Source organism: Nomia melanderi, chromosome 4 (assembly GCF_051020985.1).
Source record: "Nomia melanderi isolate GNS246 chromosome 4, iyNomMela1, whole genome shotgun sequence".
NCBI classification, from domain to species: domain Eukaryota; kingdom Metazoa; phylum Arthropoda; class Insecta; order Hymenoptera; family Halictidae; genus Nomia; species Nomia melanderi.
In genome coordinates this window covers 20,383,720-20,397,213 of record NC_135002.1, presented here as the reverse complement: position 1 = coordinate 20,397,213, position 13,494 = coordinate 20,383,720, and the positions used below count along the sequence as shown (strand labels likewise).

Sequence of the window (13,494 nt, the reverse complement as noted above, 5' to 3'; positions counted from 1 at the left end):
ATATTACTAAAAATCATAATTGAGACGAACAGAACCGTTCGCAATGAATGGAAAAATTATACTAACAAGCAGCAATTCGTTCGCAATTCTTCGCAGTTTTAGCAGAACATAAAGAAAGTGTGGTCGCATTCCTCCGCACTCAAACGATTAAATTATTGTAAATAAATACAAATGAAAATATCTGAACGAATACGGGATGTATAAATAATTGGAAAGAATAAGTTATACGTATCAACCTTATTAATACAATAAAAACTCATTAAATGCGAATAAATCCAAGACTGGGGACCGGCGTTCCATAAATTCTCCCTGCTTTCTTTTATCCGAATTATGTAGATGTTTTTCAAACAAACTGAAAGAAATCTTTAATCGGACTGTTTTCTATGAAAACACGCGATTGCTTCGAGGTAGTCCAACTATGTTTCGACTAGCTTTAATCAAGAACACCGTTGCCAATCGATTGAAAACCCCTATCATTCACGAAAAGGGAAATGATAAGGAACAACAGCGATAACATTTAGCAAGCATTTAACGATTCTCGATTGTATAACATTATTCGCATTATTGTTTTTTGCTGTTCTTTCTCTTTTACGGAAGAACGAAACATTTTCTTCCTGCGCCGAAGAAACGTGTGCAATTCGTTTGCAAGTTTAGCGCAGACTGTATGTACAGTTCGCTTATCCGTGGATGCTCTCGCGCTCCTCCGTCTCTTAAATATTTTGCATAGTACCGAGTTTTTGTATTTCGATACAGCATATTGTCGCAGCTATTTACACATATTAAAATAATTATACATTTAAATTACGTATAATCAATATTATATTTATATATATTTTGTGTCGGTCGTCATCTTTCTCCCCCCTCCCAGTTTACCCTTTTATATTTATATACACAGTATATCTTAACCGCTGTGTGTATGATGGTATCGTAAAGTTCTGTACGCATTGTATTCCTTTTAAACAATATATTATGAATCTGATGTAACACAAAGAGTAACAAACACAGTCTACAATATGACTCGAACTGTAATACACGATCGAAATATTTTGAACATTATTTACACTCCCTGCTCGCCATGATTTTAATTTATTTAATTAATTATTTATTCATTTATTTATTAATTTATTAATTTATTCATTTATTAATTTAATTATTCATTTATTCATTAATTTATTCATTAATTTATTCATTTATTCATTTATTATTTCCGTTTTTCTCTCTCTCTCGCTGTCGCACCCCCACACTCCCTCACTCACGCCCCCTCTCAATAGCAACCCTCCACGCACTCGCACCCCCCTCTCACACACGCAACGACCAACATCACGCTCTTTGACGCTCCGTTCTTCTTTTACATTCTTGCTCACTTTATCCCTTTCATGCTTAACAGTGTTCCTCTAGAATTATCTTTGGTTTCCGGTCACACCGATCACGCTTTGAAATTTCAATTATACAATACAAATAACACTCTAAACAGCGCGTACAATGTATGCAGTATAGAGTTATGAACAAGACTTTTTCGTGCGAACGATGAACAAGACAAATTATCGGTCGAACTTCAATAGCTTGACTCCTTTTTGCGCTTGCGACGCAACATTTAATACGAGGTGTCTGTCGATGAATATCTTAGGTATAGTAAGTTAAAAGGTCGAAGTGGTTGACCTTTGACACTCGTTAGCCAGTCGATTTGGGGTTCCGTTTAAGCGACCACCTGCAATTAAACGTACCGCGATTAGAATTCTGCGTACGAAAGTCCTTTTAACTCATAACACATTGTTGACCGGTCACGACTTATCTCGCAGTATTAAGCCCAAACGTTTGTGACCGATCACGAGTTAACTCGTGTTGCCACTTACATCAAACATTTCAATTTTCGAGACACAGAACAGTATAGAATATTGCAGAAGCAAAATGTTCAAAATTACATAAAACATATGTCCAAAGTATCATTTCAATTTATTATGTCTAAATAAAGTATATTGAAGTTTATTTAGATTCTCTCACTTTCATATGTAATTACGGAATAATAACCGGTCAAGAATGTCTTAAAAAACCAGAAGGATCCATTGTTGTTAAATTGTCGTTTATTCGTATACACGGAGCATTGAAGGAAGCAGTACCACGTATCACATGTATAAAATTGAATGAACTAGACAAAGAAATAACAAGAAAATGTATAGACACTTTCTTCTAACTATGTTTCGTATACGACAATGTTGGATGTTACTGAACTTCACGTTATTTTTCTTTGAGGATTTTTAAGAAGCAGATTGAAACATTCAGGAATTCATGGCATGTACCATCTTTCGCAAAAATACGTGCAAAGAAAATGAAAATAAATTAATAACGTCAAATAAATTTTCTTTATTATCATTTGTCTACTAAAATAGAAGAATCATGATTCTCAGATCGGAATTTAATACAGAGAACAATTGATTCCCTAAGTAACCGGTTCCCTTACCTAGTACTGAATCGGTTAATTCAGTAAGTTGACAAATGCCAGATTCAACATGACTAAGAGGATGCTAGTTGATGCTCGGCCAGCGAAGCTTCCTGCAATCATATCAGGTATTGTGTTAAAAAATAATACAAACAAACTAACCTAAAAGGAGAACTGAGTTCGAATATATTTCCAAGCTGTCTTATTCATTGCAAAATTTCTTGATGATCGCAAGAGCCCGTGCGTATCTGCGTGCATAATAATGCCATCGTATGGAGTGCTTGAAAGTGTAATCGAATACGAATAGATAACCATTTATCTAAGAAGAAAATGCATAAAGAATTTTTAAAATGTTTATTCCTATACCTTTTCTACAGAAAAACATTCTTTATCCAGCTTTTTACACAAAATGCTTTACTCCTGTCTTCATTCCTAGTACTATTGACACATTGCGATCCAGTGAATGTCTTGCTTACCTACATATTACTGTAATAGCCATCTAATTTGTTTGCATTATATATTTTTCACTTTATGTGAAATTTGTACGTATCGAAGCTATGCAAATACCCAAGATATCACGTCATCCGCTCGTAATCATAATTCGCTTTTATATTTCTCCTTCCTCTATTGTGGCGGCATAACGGGACACAGGAAAGGTTTTCTTGCCGTGCGGATGCTCTAGCCCAGGTAGCACGGGTAAGCAAACATCAGCGTTGCAGACCCGTGCGGGTGCGTTAAATTGTCGAGCCCTAAAACGGGCGATGAAACAATCAAACTACCTAGCTCCGCACGTGGGGGAAAACCTTCCTTTTCCGAACGAAATCATGGGAATTTCGACAAAGCGGACTAAGATGTGGGGGTGAAGCGACGTTAAATGGAAACCGCCGTGATAGCCACATCTCACTCCACGTCCATTCGTTCTGGCGCTAGGTCAGACGCAAATCTTTCCGCGTATCTTATAAGTGTTGAGTAATAAATAAGAGTTATCGTTAAAACTAGTCAGTCATTTCGCACCCTACTACCCACATCTATTATCGATATTAACCTGGCTTCTCCTTGCGCAAGCAATATCTCCTTATCAGGATGAAGAAAATTCATTCCTATAGCAATCAATACTTATTACAGAGTTATCTCGCACGTAACATTCCGCAAAAGCCTCGACCTATCGTCCGTTATTAATACCGCACTCGTCCGGGGAGCCAATTTGTATTTATCTCCGCGAATCCACCGTTTTTGTCGTTTGCCGCACAATTAGCATCGCGATCAATATTAACATGCTTTCTGTGTGCGCTATTTCACGGTAATGCCGGTTAACTGTTAATCGATGCGTCGGATCCCAATAAACATGTCGATGAGATTACTCGAGGAAAATATCGGAATCGCGAGCCACCGCTGCCGCCGCCGCCGGAAATGATGGCCGCAGATACCATTTTCCTTTACGGCCGCCGTTAAGCTGTTGATTACGATCCTGCCAAAAAGTTTATGAGATACGGCGACGTAAGGTTATGATACTTTGTTCGTGACAACCGGTCGCCCCCGTTATGCGTAGTCACAGCGCAAGGACGCCACGCTAATGTAAACTGCATGTCCTTAAATTAGGGGAATGCGTCCCGCGAACTGGGCTGTTTCACTTTATCTCTTCTTGTTTCTCGCACCCTCTGTCACCGGGAGTTTCCATTATCAATAAGACTTAACTCCCGTCCCGTCTACGGCTAATTACTTTCTTATTTGTGAGCTTCTTTGTTTTACCTATGATCGACATTGTTACCTTAGGAAACGTTTCCATTACGAAACTTTCTTCCGCCCGCTGGTCGAGTTAATCGCTGCCCGATCCGGAGGCTGCCAGTTGTAGAGGTTGCCTCAAAATCTCGGGCCGTGGGTACGATCGATGATAAACGAATCTTTCAAAAGAAGCTTCTCAAAAGGCTTACTAGAAAGTTGCATTAGCGGAAACTATTGTTCGAAAATATCGGGAAATGGCCAAACCATTCAAAGGTAATCGAAGGATATAGCTTTTGAAATTATTTTCCTTGGAAGCTTGTGGATGAATTGTTGCGAAAAAGTGATTGTGAGTGGTCGGTGTAAGACACATTTTCATTTGAAACATTTAAAGAGTGTTTCTGTTGTTAAAACTATCGGTTAATAATGCAATTATTTACCATTGTGCTTACGACTTAATTCTGTGGGCAGTACAGCAGTTATCTACTTTACTCACTCAAAGTTTTAGCAATAAAAATTCTTTTACTAGACAAAACGAATATGTGCCTTAGACTGGTTGGTTTCTGCACTCTTTAAATTATCTTCTTTATGCGTGTAGTTTTTAAAATCCATGGTATATACTCGATCGCTTGAAAATCAATATAGAATATTTGTAATGCGGCAATATCGAGTGATTAATAAATCGTTTTTAATAGGACTTCAGATAGTCCATAATTACACGTAGAAGCAGCAGTGCGTCCAAATTGAATACCGTTGATTCTGTATATTTAGCAAATATATCCATATGATAATGATCTACCAGCTTTGCTACCCCATGCAAACTAGATCCAACTTCCATGGCTAATTAGTGTACATTGTCAGAAGCACCGTCCAGTTGTGTTAACTTAATAACAAGTAAAAATTAACTTTTAAACATCTTTGTCCGCGTTGCCCATTTCATTCGCAAGGTGGTACCGTTACGTGAGAATGTAAAAAAGAAAGTTTTTAAAATAAATGCGTATAATTCCTTTCAAGCTAAAAATATATAATAAATTTTGTTAAAGGAATTCGTTTAATTATCAGACCAGTACTCTAATATCAATGTCAACGGAATAAATATTCAAAATTGTACTTAGTTATACAGATATTCCCATTATTCACGAAATTATTCTTCATTCTAATATAGTAACCATAGTATAGAATAGTAATCTTACTCTCCAACATTATGTTTTCATTTGTAACACCACTGTTATCGTTCTTTTGTATATAGGTACCTAGCTTTACTGAAAGGTGATTTTTATAAAATCTTCGAAATGATTTAATACAATACATATACCGCTAAATTCATTTTATAAACGTTCTAGGAAAAGTCATCAAATGAATTGACGAAAAATGATTAAACTCCGAAAATAATTTGAAGTTTTAAAAGGTATCATCTGACACATTCTGTAAAAATACTGTTAATATTGATATTTTAAAGTATTTTCATCTTTGTTACAACAATTACGTTGAATAAAAGAATAATACGTTTACCGATAGAAATTACGCGATACAAAATAATGACAAGGTGTACTGTTACTCGGCAAAACGCGGTTAAAAGTTACTTTACTGGCTCTTTCTCGATACAAAAAGCGTCCCGGAACGCTTCCGGGGATCTCGCGACTCAACGGGGGTTCGAATTCCGTAATCCCCCGACAATAAAAGTTACTTAAGAATTCCCTCGCGTTCCTTTTTTCCGGCCGGGTTTTAGCGGTATTACAAATTTTCGGGGGCAGAAAGTTACGTGCTGGCTCCCTTTGATGCGCATTCGGGAACTTTAACGCATTCCCGGCGATATGAATCGGCGGGGTGCTTGATAGCATATCACGGAGGAGAAATTCCAGCAAAAGTGTATAAGAGGAGAACGTATTAACGCAATCTCAACTTCGGCTATTTATTAGCGTAGCTCAGATAATGCCAGTTGATGAGCTTCAAGAGGAAACGCCGCGCTTCCCTTCATCCCCCCCGAAACTATATAGAACTTATGCTGTTGCCTCTAGTTTATTAACCTTCAGTGATGCTCGATTCACCTTAAAGCGAACAGATTAGTTCTCTCTCGTTCCCTCATTCTTCCGTTTTTCCTCGTAATTAACGAATACCAATGGTTTTTTACCAACAACCGAACAATTACTATTTCAACTTTTAACGGTAAAATATTTTTCAGGTATACTTACTTCACCTAGAAAACATCAGGATATTAACTGAACTGTAAAGGAAACATTGATAGGACTTTTGATATAATAAAATAGAAAACACGACTCAAATTGTAACAAGTATAATAAATGGAAATGAAATAAACATATTTTACATTTGCTTAGAGTAAAGCTTGTCGACTGTTCAGGGTTAATATTAATTAGATTAATTAGATTCGAATATTAGGATCGTAATATCGAAGAGAAAGAAATTACAATAAATATGTAGTTTCGCCGGCAAAAGTTGAAAAGCAAAGGTTAATGGTTAATTTACATGTTTTAATATACGAGTAATTTTTCTTTGATAATATGTGTGTATTGATTTTAATGGTAACATTGAATTCGGGAATTACAAGACTGAAAAAAGTTTATTGGCATAGTAAATGGTAATAACGATTTAATCAGTTTTTATTCGTTGAAATTTAAATTAGTCTCTGCGAATAATATTTAGAGCAGACGGATAAGTTGCTTCGGCGGAGCACTGCTTATTTAAGAAACAAAAAAATGTTAACACTACATAAAAAATCATCCGGGCATCTTTTTTGCCCGAGCAGCAGAAAGGAAATAAGACTTCTGTCGAGGAAATGAGAAATGCAACATAGGCAATATTGCATCATGAAAAATCGATTCGGTGAAGTAGATTTCGAATGATCCGTTTATAATATCGACCGCGGAACTCGGCTATTCGTTTTTAAAGTACTTCATTACGAACGAGTCGCTTCACCGTTGCGAACGTGAGAAATTTCGTCGGGAAGTTAAGAGAAAAGAGTTTACTTCACGGTAATTCGTTGTCACTAACATATAGGATGACAATGTAAGTAAAATTGCGTTTAGGATAATAATTGTTCCTTCATCATTCTTTTTTACCAAGTAAATTAAGTAAATCATAGGAATGAAGAAAGAGAATTTGATTCAATCTTCAAATCCATTAATAAGAAACTTTCTTTGTTTCGAATAAAGAACATTTTTCAATGTGATATGGGTTTCTAAATTATTTTTATTATTGGTGTTTGACACGTGAATCGGACAGTTGAAAAATATTTGATTATTTTTTGAGAATTAATTACAAATATTTACAACGTACTTCTAACATATTCAATTTGTTTTAGTTATTTTATATTATTATAGTATATAGTAGCGCATCTACTAATACGGATTTACAACATTCATTAAGTTTGATCGCGTCTTTACAATTCTCGTCAAGCGTAATGTTGAATGAAATTGTTTAATGGAAGAAAAGATCTTTTCTGGAGCTAAAGTATACTCCTGGCACATTTATTCAATGGTTGTTTGTATTTCATTTCTCTGGAAGCCGTTAGCGTTTCTACGGACCTTATTTACCGCGCGTAGATTCCTACAAACATTAATCCTGATTGAATATTTATGAAGAAACGTAGCTTAGTTACGTGCCCCGTTAAGGAAATTAGCTCTTGTTTATTTATTTATCAGGTTTGGTAATTATGCCGCGTTATGTCATATGATATGCAAATTAATCTACCGGTGTAACTGACATAATCGCCACACAATTGTTTTACTTGTTAAACGGAAAACGAGAGTGTTAGTGGAATAAGGAAGCATTTTACGATCGTTATTAGTATTCAGCGAGCTTGAAATGCGGAAGTATCTCTCGAGAACTTTGAGAAGATAAAATTGGCCGTCGATTGAGAAAAAATGTAAGAAGAAAGATTACATTGTAAGAAACATTACTGTAGCAAAAGCAAACAAAATTGTCTTATTATCAGTGATAATTTCAAAATAGTTATAAATTGTGAATTTCAATTAACATCTTTGGAATATTCATAAGGATTTGAATATTTTTCTAGACGTTCCTTAAATCAGTAACAAGGAAATAATAATTGCGAGACTCATATAATATTGTGGGTTACTCGAAATGATTACGAGTTAATATTTACCTTATACTCTTCTGTGTTTAAAATGAAGATAAAATGGATTTTAAATAAAAACGAGACGGATATTTTTCAAGTATTTCATTCTTCTCTTTCACGTTTCCCGTGTAATTAGAGGTAGAGGATGTAGATAAAGTCGGAGATTAAATGCAAGCAGTGAAACCTAGGATTTACGATTGCACCTACAATTATTCTAACATTATCAAGAACATCGAGCAGTGCTGGTGCCTCAAAACAGGTGTCAAAGTGCAATGTAGTGCAGAAAACACGATGCCATAGGTGAGCTGTTCCAAGTGTGTTTAGAAACAAACAACCTCTTCCACTGACATGAAATTCACGTGTGTAATTATAAAAATTCTTTCAACCTTGTTCCGTCCGATGCGGAACACACTGGGACAAAAATCCTCGAAGGTTAGTTTATGACATGGACGTGACAAAAAGATTGTTGCCGTGTTTAATTTTCTCGAAAATTTTTTTAGAATTTATCTCAATTACCGGCAATTTTATGTTCACGACAGTAAAGTTTATTTTTCGAGTCATTTTCATTTTTGTACAATGACTTTAGGTTTGTTCAATTCGTCCGTCCTAAAGATTAGCCATGTCATAAACCCGGAATTTCCGAAGGGTCTACTGAAACACGTGCGTAACGGCCCTTGCAGTCAAAAGTCGACCTGGAAGAAATATTTTTGCATCATTGTCGAACCTTCGAGAAACCCCCCAAGCATCGACATTGCCACCACCCCTGCTAAAAAGGGGGCTGGCTGAAAGGCCTTCCAAAACATCAAATTTTTAAATGTGCGCTGATTTAAAAATCGGAAAACCCAATCAGCGCACTTGGAACAACTTCGAGGTGCCCCGATTGAGCACCAATAATTATAAAAAGGTGAGTGCTCAGTTCACCAGATACATAACACAATCACAGTCGCGACAGCACAACACAGTTCAGACGATACAGAAATCATCAGACACAATCATACAGCCACGTCACAACAGTCACACAACTCAATCATACATCACTACGTTACAGAGGTCAGACGAGAGTATCAAAGGAGAAGATTAACACTAAGCAAGTCCGTCGTTCGGGACATCGCGAGTACGTTTCTAAATTTTGGGAATAATACAGTCGAAATAACTAGTCCATCAGTCGGGATCTAACGCTGTCGATTAAATTGTCCAAGATTAATTTGGCGGACAAGTATCAGGAAGAGCCGCGTACCGAAAGGTCACTTTGGGATTTACGACCCCGAATAGAATCGAAAATTCGTGCGGTACATCGCGACACATACGAACACAAACAAACCTGCTTCGCATATTCAAATCGAGCTTAAAAGGGACCATTTTATTTAATCAATATGGAATCGATTTTCTATAGACAGAGACAACAAACTTTCACAGATTTTTATAACAGTTTTCAAAATAAAAATTACGAAAGAACAATATACAATAGCAAAACAAAATATTATCAAAATAATAAATATTCTTATGTCATAGAAGAAATGAAATAATTTATCTGTTATAAAATATAAAATACATTTAATACATGACAAAGAAATGACAAAAATACAAATTATTTAAAGATTTTTTCAACGGTACATGAGCAAAGTTACTTTTATTCTTTAATTTTGCAAACACAACATAAAGAATCACCATATCCTACACCTATTGACAGGCTAATTGTCTACTGCCTCGTTCTATTTCCCGTAGAATTGGTCAAATTTGCATATGAAAGTCGTCCAGATTGCATATGAAAATAACTTTGATGACAGATACTTAATCCTTTGCATTCAACGATATTTTTTATCATAAACACTGATTATTTTCTAATGAAATATCAACGACACTTTCTGAAAAGTAAGGAAAAATGTTGCATACATTCAAGGACAGAACTATTTTATTTCAGTGTTTCGTTGGTTCGTACAGAATTTAATATTGAATTTGTATAATTTCTAATTTTGTTGTATTGAACGAAATTTCAACCGATAGTCGCCTCTCGAGTGCAAAGTGGTAATAATACGAACGATTTTTCTTGCTCGAACAACTGCGGGATTAGCGGGGGTTTTGGCGAAAACAAGCCTAGGTGTATTTGTATGTTTATTGCAATGGACTATAAGCGACTAGAATTAAACTAAACTATGTGTCTTAATCTATTCTACGCATAAAACGCTGTTCCACGCTGGTCTACTCTGATCTACTACTCTATATTCTTAAAATACACTGTTCCACGCTAGTTCACTCTGTCTTGCTCCTCCCAACTACGTAACTACACTATCTATGCTAGTCCACTCGAACCTGCTTCTCTCAACTCGCGAAACTACACTCTTCTAAAAAAGACGTTACAATCGTCTTAAGTACTAATTCCGTCAACACGGGGCATGATTCTGCAGGCCATCATCGGCTGCCTGTGAACTATCTGGGTCCAAGCGACCTGGTCGTAACGGTCCGAGTATACCTGCGGTATCCGGCCTTACGTGTCGCACCCCACACAACCTTGACAAAACATTCCGATCAATTTATCGGTGTCTCGGTTCTCCTGTTCAAACATTACTATAAAACATTTCTCTATAAATCTGTCTGCGAAAACATGAAGATCCAACATTGAAAAGGCATCGGCCTCGATGCGCTGTGCCATCCAATCCGTTCCCGTTGTTTCAAAGATACTGTTTCTCGCTCGAACAGTATAATCCTTTCACCCAATACACACGTGAATTCCCCCCAGCCGGTCGTTCAGCCCGCGGAAAAGGGGTTTAGGAAGAAATGGAGAAAACAAGAAAAACATATCGTTCGGCGGTGTGCTCTCTGTCAGTGCATCCTTCGGATTCTTTGTTAAGAAACGACGGCCCCGGGGTACTAAAGCGATTCTCAGGCGTTACAAGAGGAAATTCAAGCGTGGAATGCTTGGGAATTGGAATTCTCGCACGCAAGAAAGACAATACTATCGATCTTGTCAAAGTTTCCAAATCTCATGAACAATGGTGGCTTATGGTGGTGTTATCGTGAATATACGAGGAGAAATTTACAAGCCTTACCACCACCATCGCCAGGCTCTGAGTTGTCTAGCGCTTGGTTCTCCATTATGTGCAGCAGCTTCGTTGTAGCGGTTGAAGTGGTAGTAGGCGGTCCTGCACAACAAACACCACATATCGCGTCCATCAAGTAGTAAGCATAGAGATTTCAACGGACTGGTTCACAGTGTTAAACAATTTCGGTTCATATTCATTCGCCTGCGCATGTTAGAACAGTATCTCGGAGCTCGTTAACATGAACACAGTGACTCGGTTGATTACATGGGATTTTCGAAATACGTTTCGCGTCGTCGTGATGTTAGATTATAAAAACACATGATTGAAATGAAAAATACGTATAAATTTTGAAATAAACAAAAGACGAGACATAAACTGATTTTCTAAGAAAATAATGAAACGTGAATAGTAAAGATTCCTTTACGGATTTTTTTGGTGGATTCTCTGCCAATTATGAAGTTTACATGAACGATGTTTCGACGAATTAACACGTTACTTAAGTAATCAATAGCTTATAAGCTGTTATGAGGGTGAAATGTCTAAAAACGTGAGCAAATATGTTTGAGTATTGTAAAGTAGGCTTTGAAATTAAAGCATACATACACACGTACAATTAAAAAATTTTGGGCGGAGTTATTGCTGAAATATTCAATTGAAATTAATTTCTTAACTTAAAGATTTTGGTTGTTCAATCTTTTAAGGCATTATCACTCTCGCGTATGTTTGGTTGCAAATACATAATTATTAATAAATAACAATATTTAAGGACATATTTCCACTAATTAAATAATGATAACGCGATGTAATTAGCGTTTATTTCAAATTCGGACTGTTAGTAACGAACAAAGCAAACTACGAAACTGGTAGGCAAACCAGGAAAATTATGTAAAATTTTGGGGGTCTACATGCGTTCGAATATAATTTGCGTAATTGTAATTATTCGTAACCACGTACCGCATGCTCGTTAATGCGATAACACAAAAATATAATTAATAAATGAAAATGCAAAGCAAAGACACACTATTTCATACAAAAATGATTCACATTTTTCATCCGTTTCTCTAAATATTTTTCTGCGAATCGATAACTCCATAATTTATGGATTCAAGGAAATTTTTTGAAATACTCAAGTTTCTGATTATTTTATTTCAAGGCGGAAGATAAATGTTTTTTTCTCTGGTGAGATAATTAATCTCTGGTGATTCGGCGAGACATTAAAGGAGTATCATATTATGGTACATAATGTAATCAGAACTTCAGTCAGAACTATAGTCAAAGAGAGAGAGAGAGAGTCCTACATAGGAATAAAGTGTGAAGGAACAGAGGACTAATGCTAACAAAGAGACCCTCGAAACTATTAATACGAAAGAAGTTTCGACGACGCAATTTATTACTTACATTATTTCTGTATGAACAAAAAAATTGTTGAAAATTTTGAAGATTCTTTGAATTGGAATAATACTCGAATTCATTCATAGCATTCCAACCGCTAGATCATTATTACAAATATTCTTATATCTGATTATACAAGTACAGTGGAACTTCGATTATACCAATAATGAAATTATTTCATTCGGAGATTAACAATCTAGATAAACGAAATGTTAGGTACTCGTGGATACCGTAATGGTGATCGAGCTTTGTAGGCGTTTACACGTGCTGTGCCAAATTATAAAACTTATACGTCTCGAAGGACCACCCGATATGATCGGGAACAAAACTCAGAAAATGAGTAGGAGGTGAAGTGGACTTGATTCTTGTGGTGACTTGATACGTTTTAATGTTATATTATATGGTGGATCGAAATTCCTACTTTCTACTTCTTACTCCGTACTTCTTACTCCGTACTTCCTACTCCGTATTTCGTACTGACTGCACCTCCCAGAATCGTCTTCGACGATACCTCGGCAGAGTGGTCTTCGCGGGGGTGAAAACGTTCTGGTTGGCCTTCTTACATATAGAGACACAGTCCCCTCCCTTCTTGGGTCTTTTTAGTTGCTAATGTTATTAACTAATTCGTCCCATTTGCAATCGTCGACCGTGGAAGGTAAAAAGCAAGAAACGCTTTTGCCTTAATAACACATACCAAAACAGACGGACTAGAGAGTTAAAAATGCTGGTGACTGGACGGCAGATGTGAACAATAGACAAGGAAAATCTGCAATAAGAATCGCGGGCCTTATGGGTTCAGGGATTTATGG

The 13,494-nt window shown here is 36.4% G+C and overlaps 1 protein-coding gene across 2 annotated transcripts in view; it reads right to left on the bottom strand.

Annotated features, from left to right (window-relative positions):
- Positions 1 to 850: 850 nt before the first annotated feature.
- Positions 851 to 13,494, bottom strand: part of LOC116425282 (uncharacterized) — a 475,985-nt gene continuing 463,341 nt past the window's right edge. Inside the window, exons 5-7 of one of the 2 annotated variants that reach the window (XM_076366744.1) lie at positions 11,300 to 11,392; positions 2,459 to 2,550; positions 851 to 1,708 (exon numbers count right to left, since the gene is read on the bottom strand). In XM_076366744.1, the coding sequence (XP_076222859.1) occupies positions 2,474 to 2,550; positions 11,300 to 11,392 (170 nt within the window). In that variant the 3' untranslated portion in view covers positions 851 to 1,708; positions 2,459 to 2,473. The remainder of the gene's footprint in view (positions 1,709 to 2,458; positions 2,551 to 11,299; positions 11,393 to 13,494) is intronic. The other variant, XM_076366745.1, reaches the window with a different exon arrangement.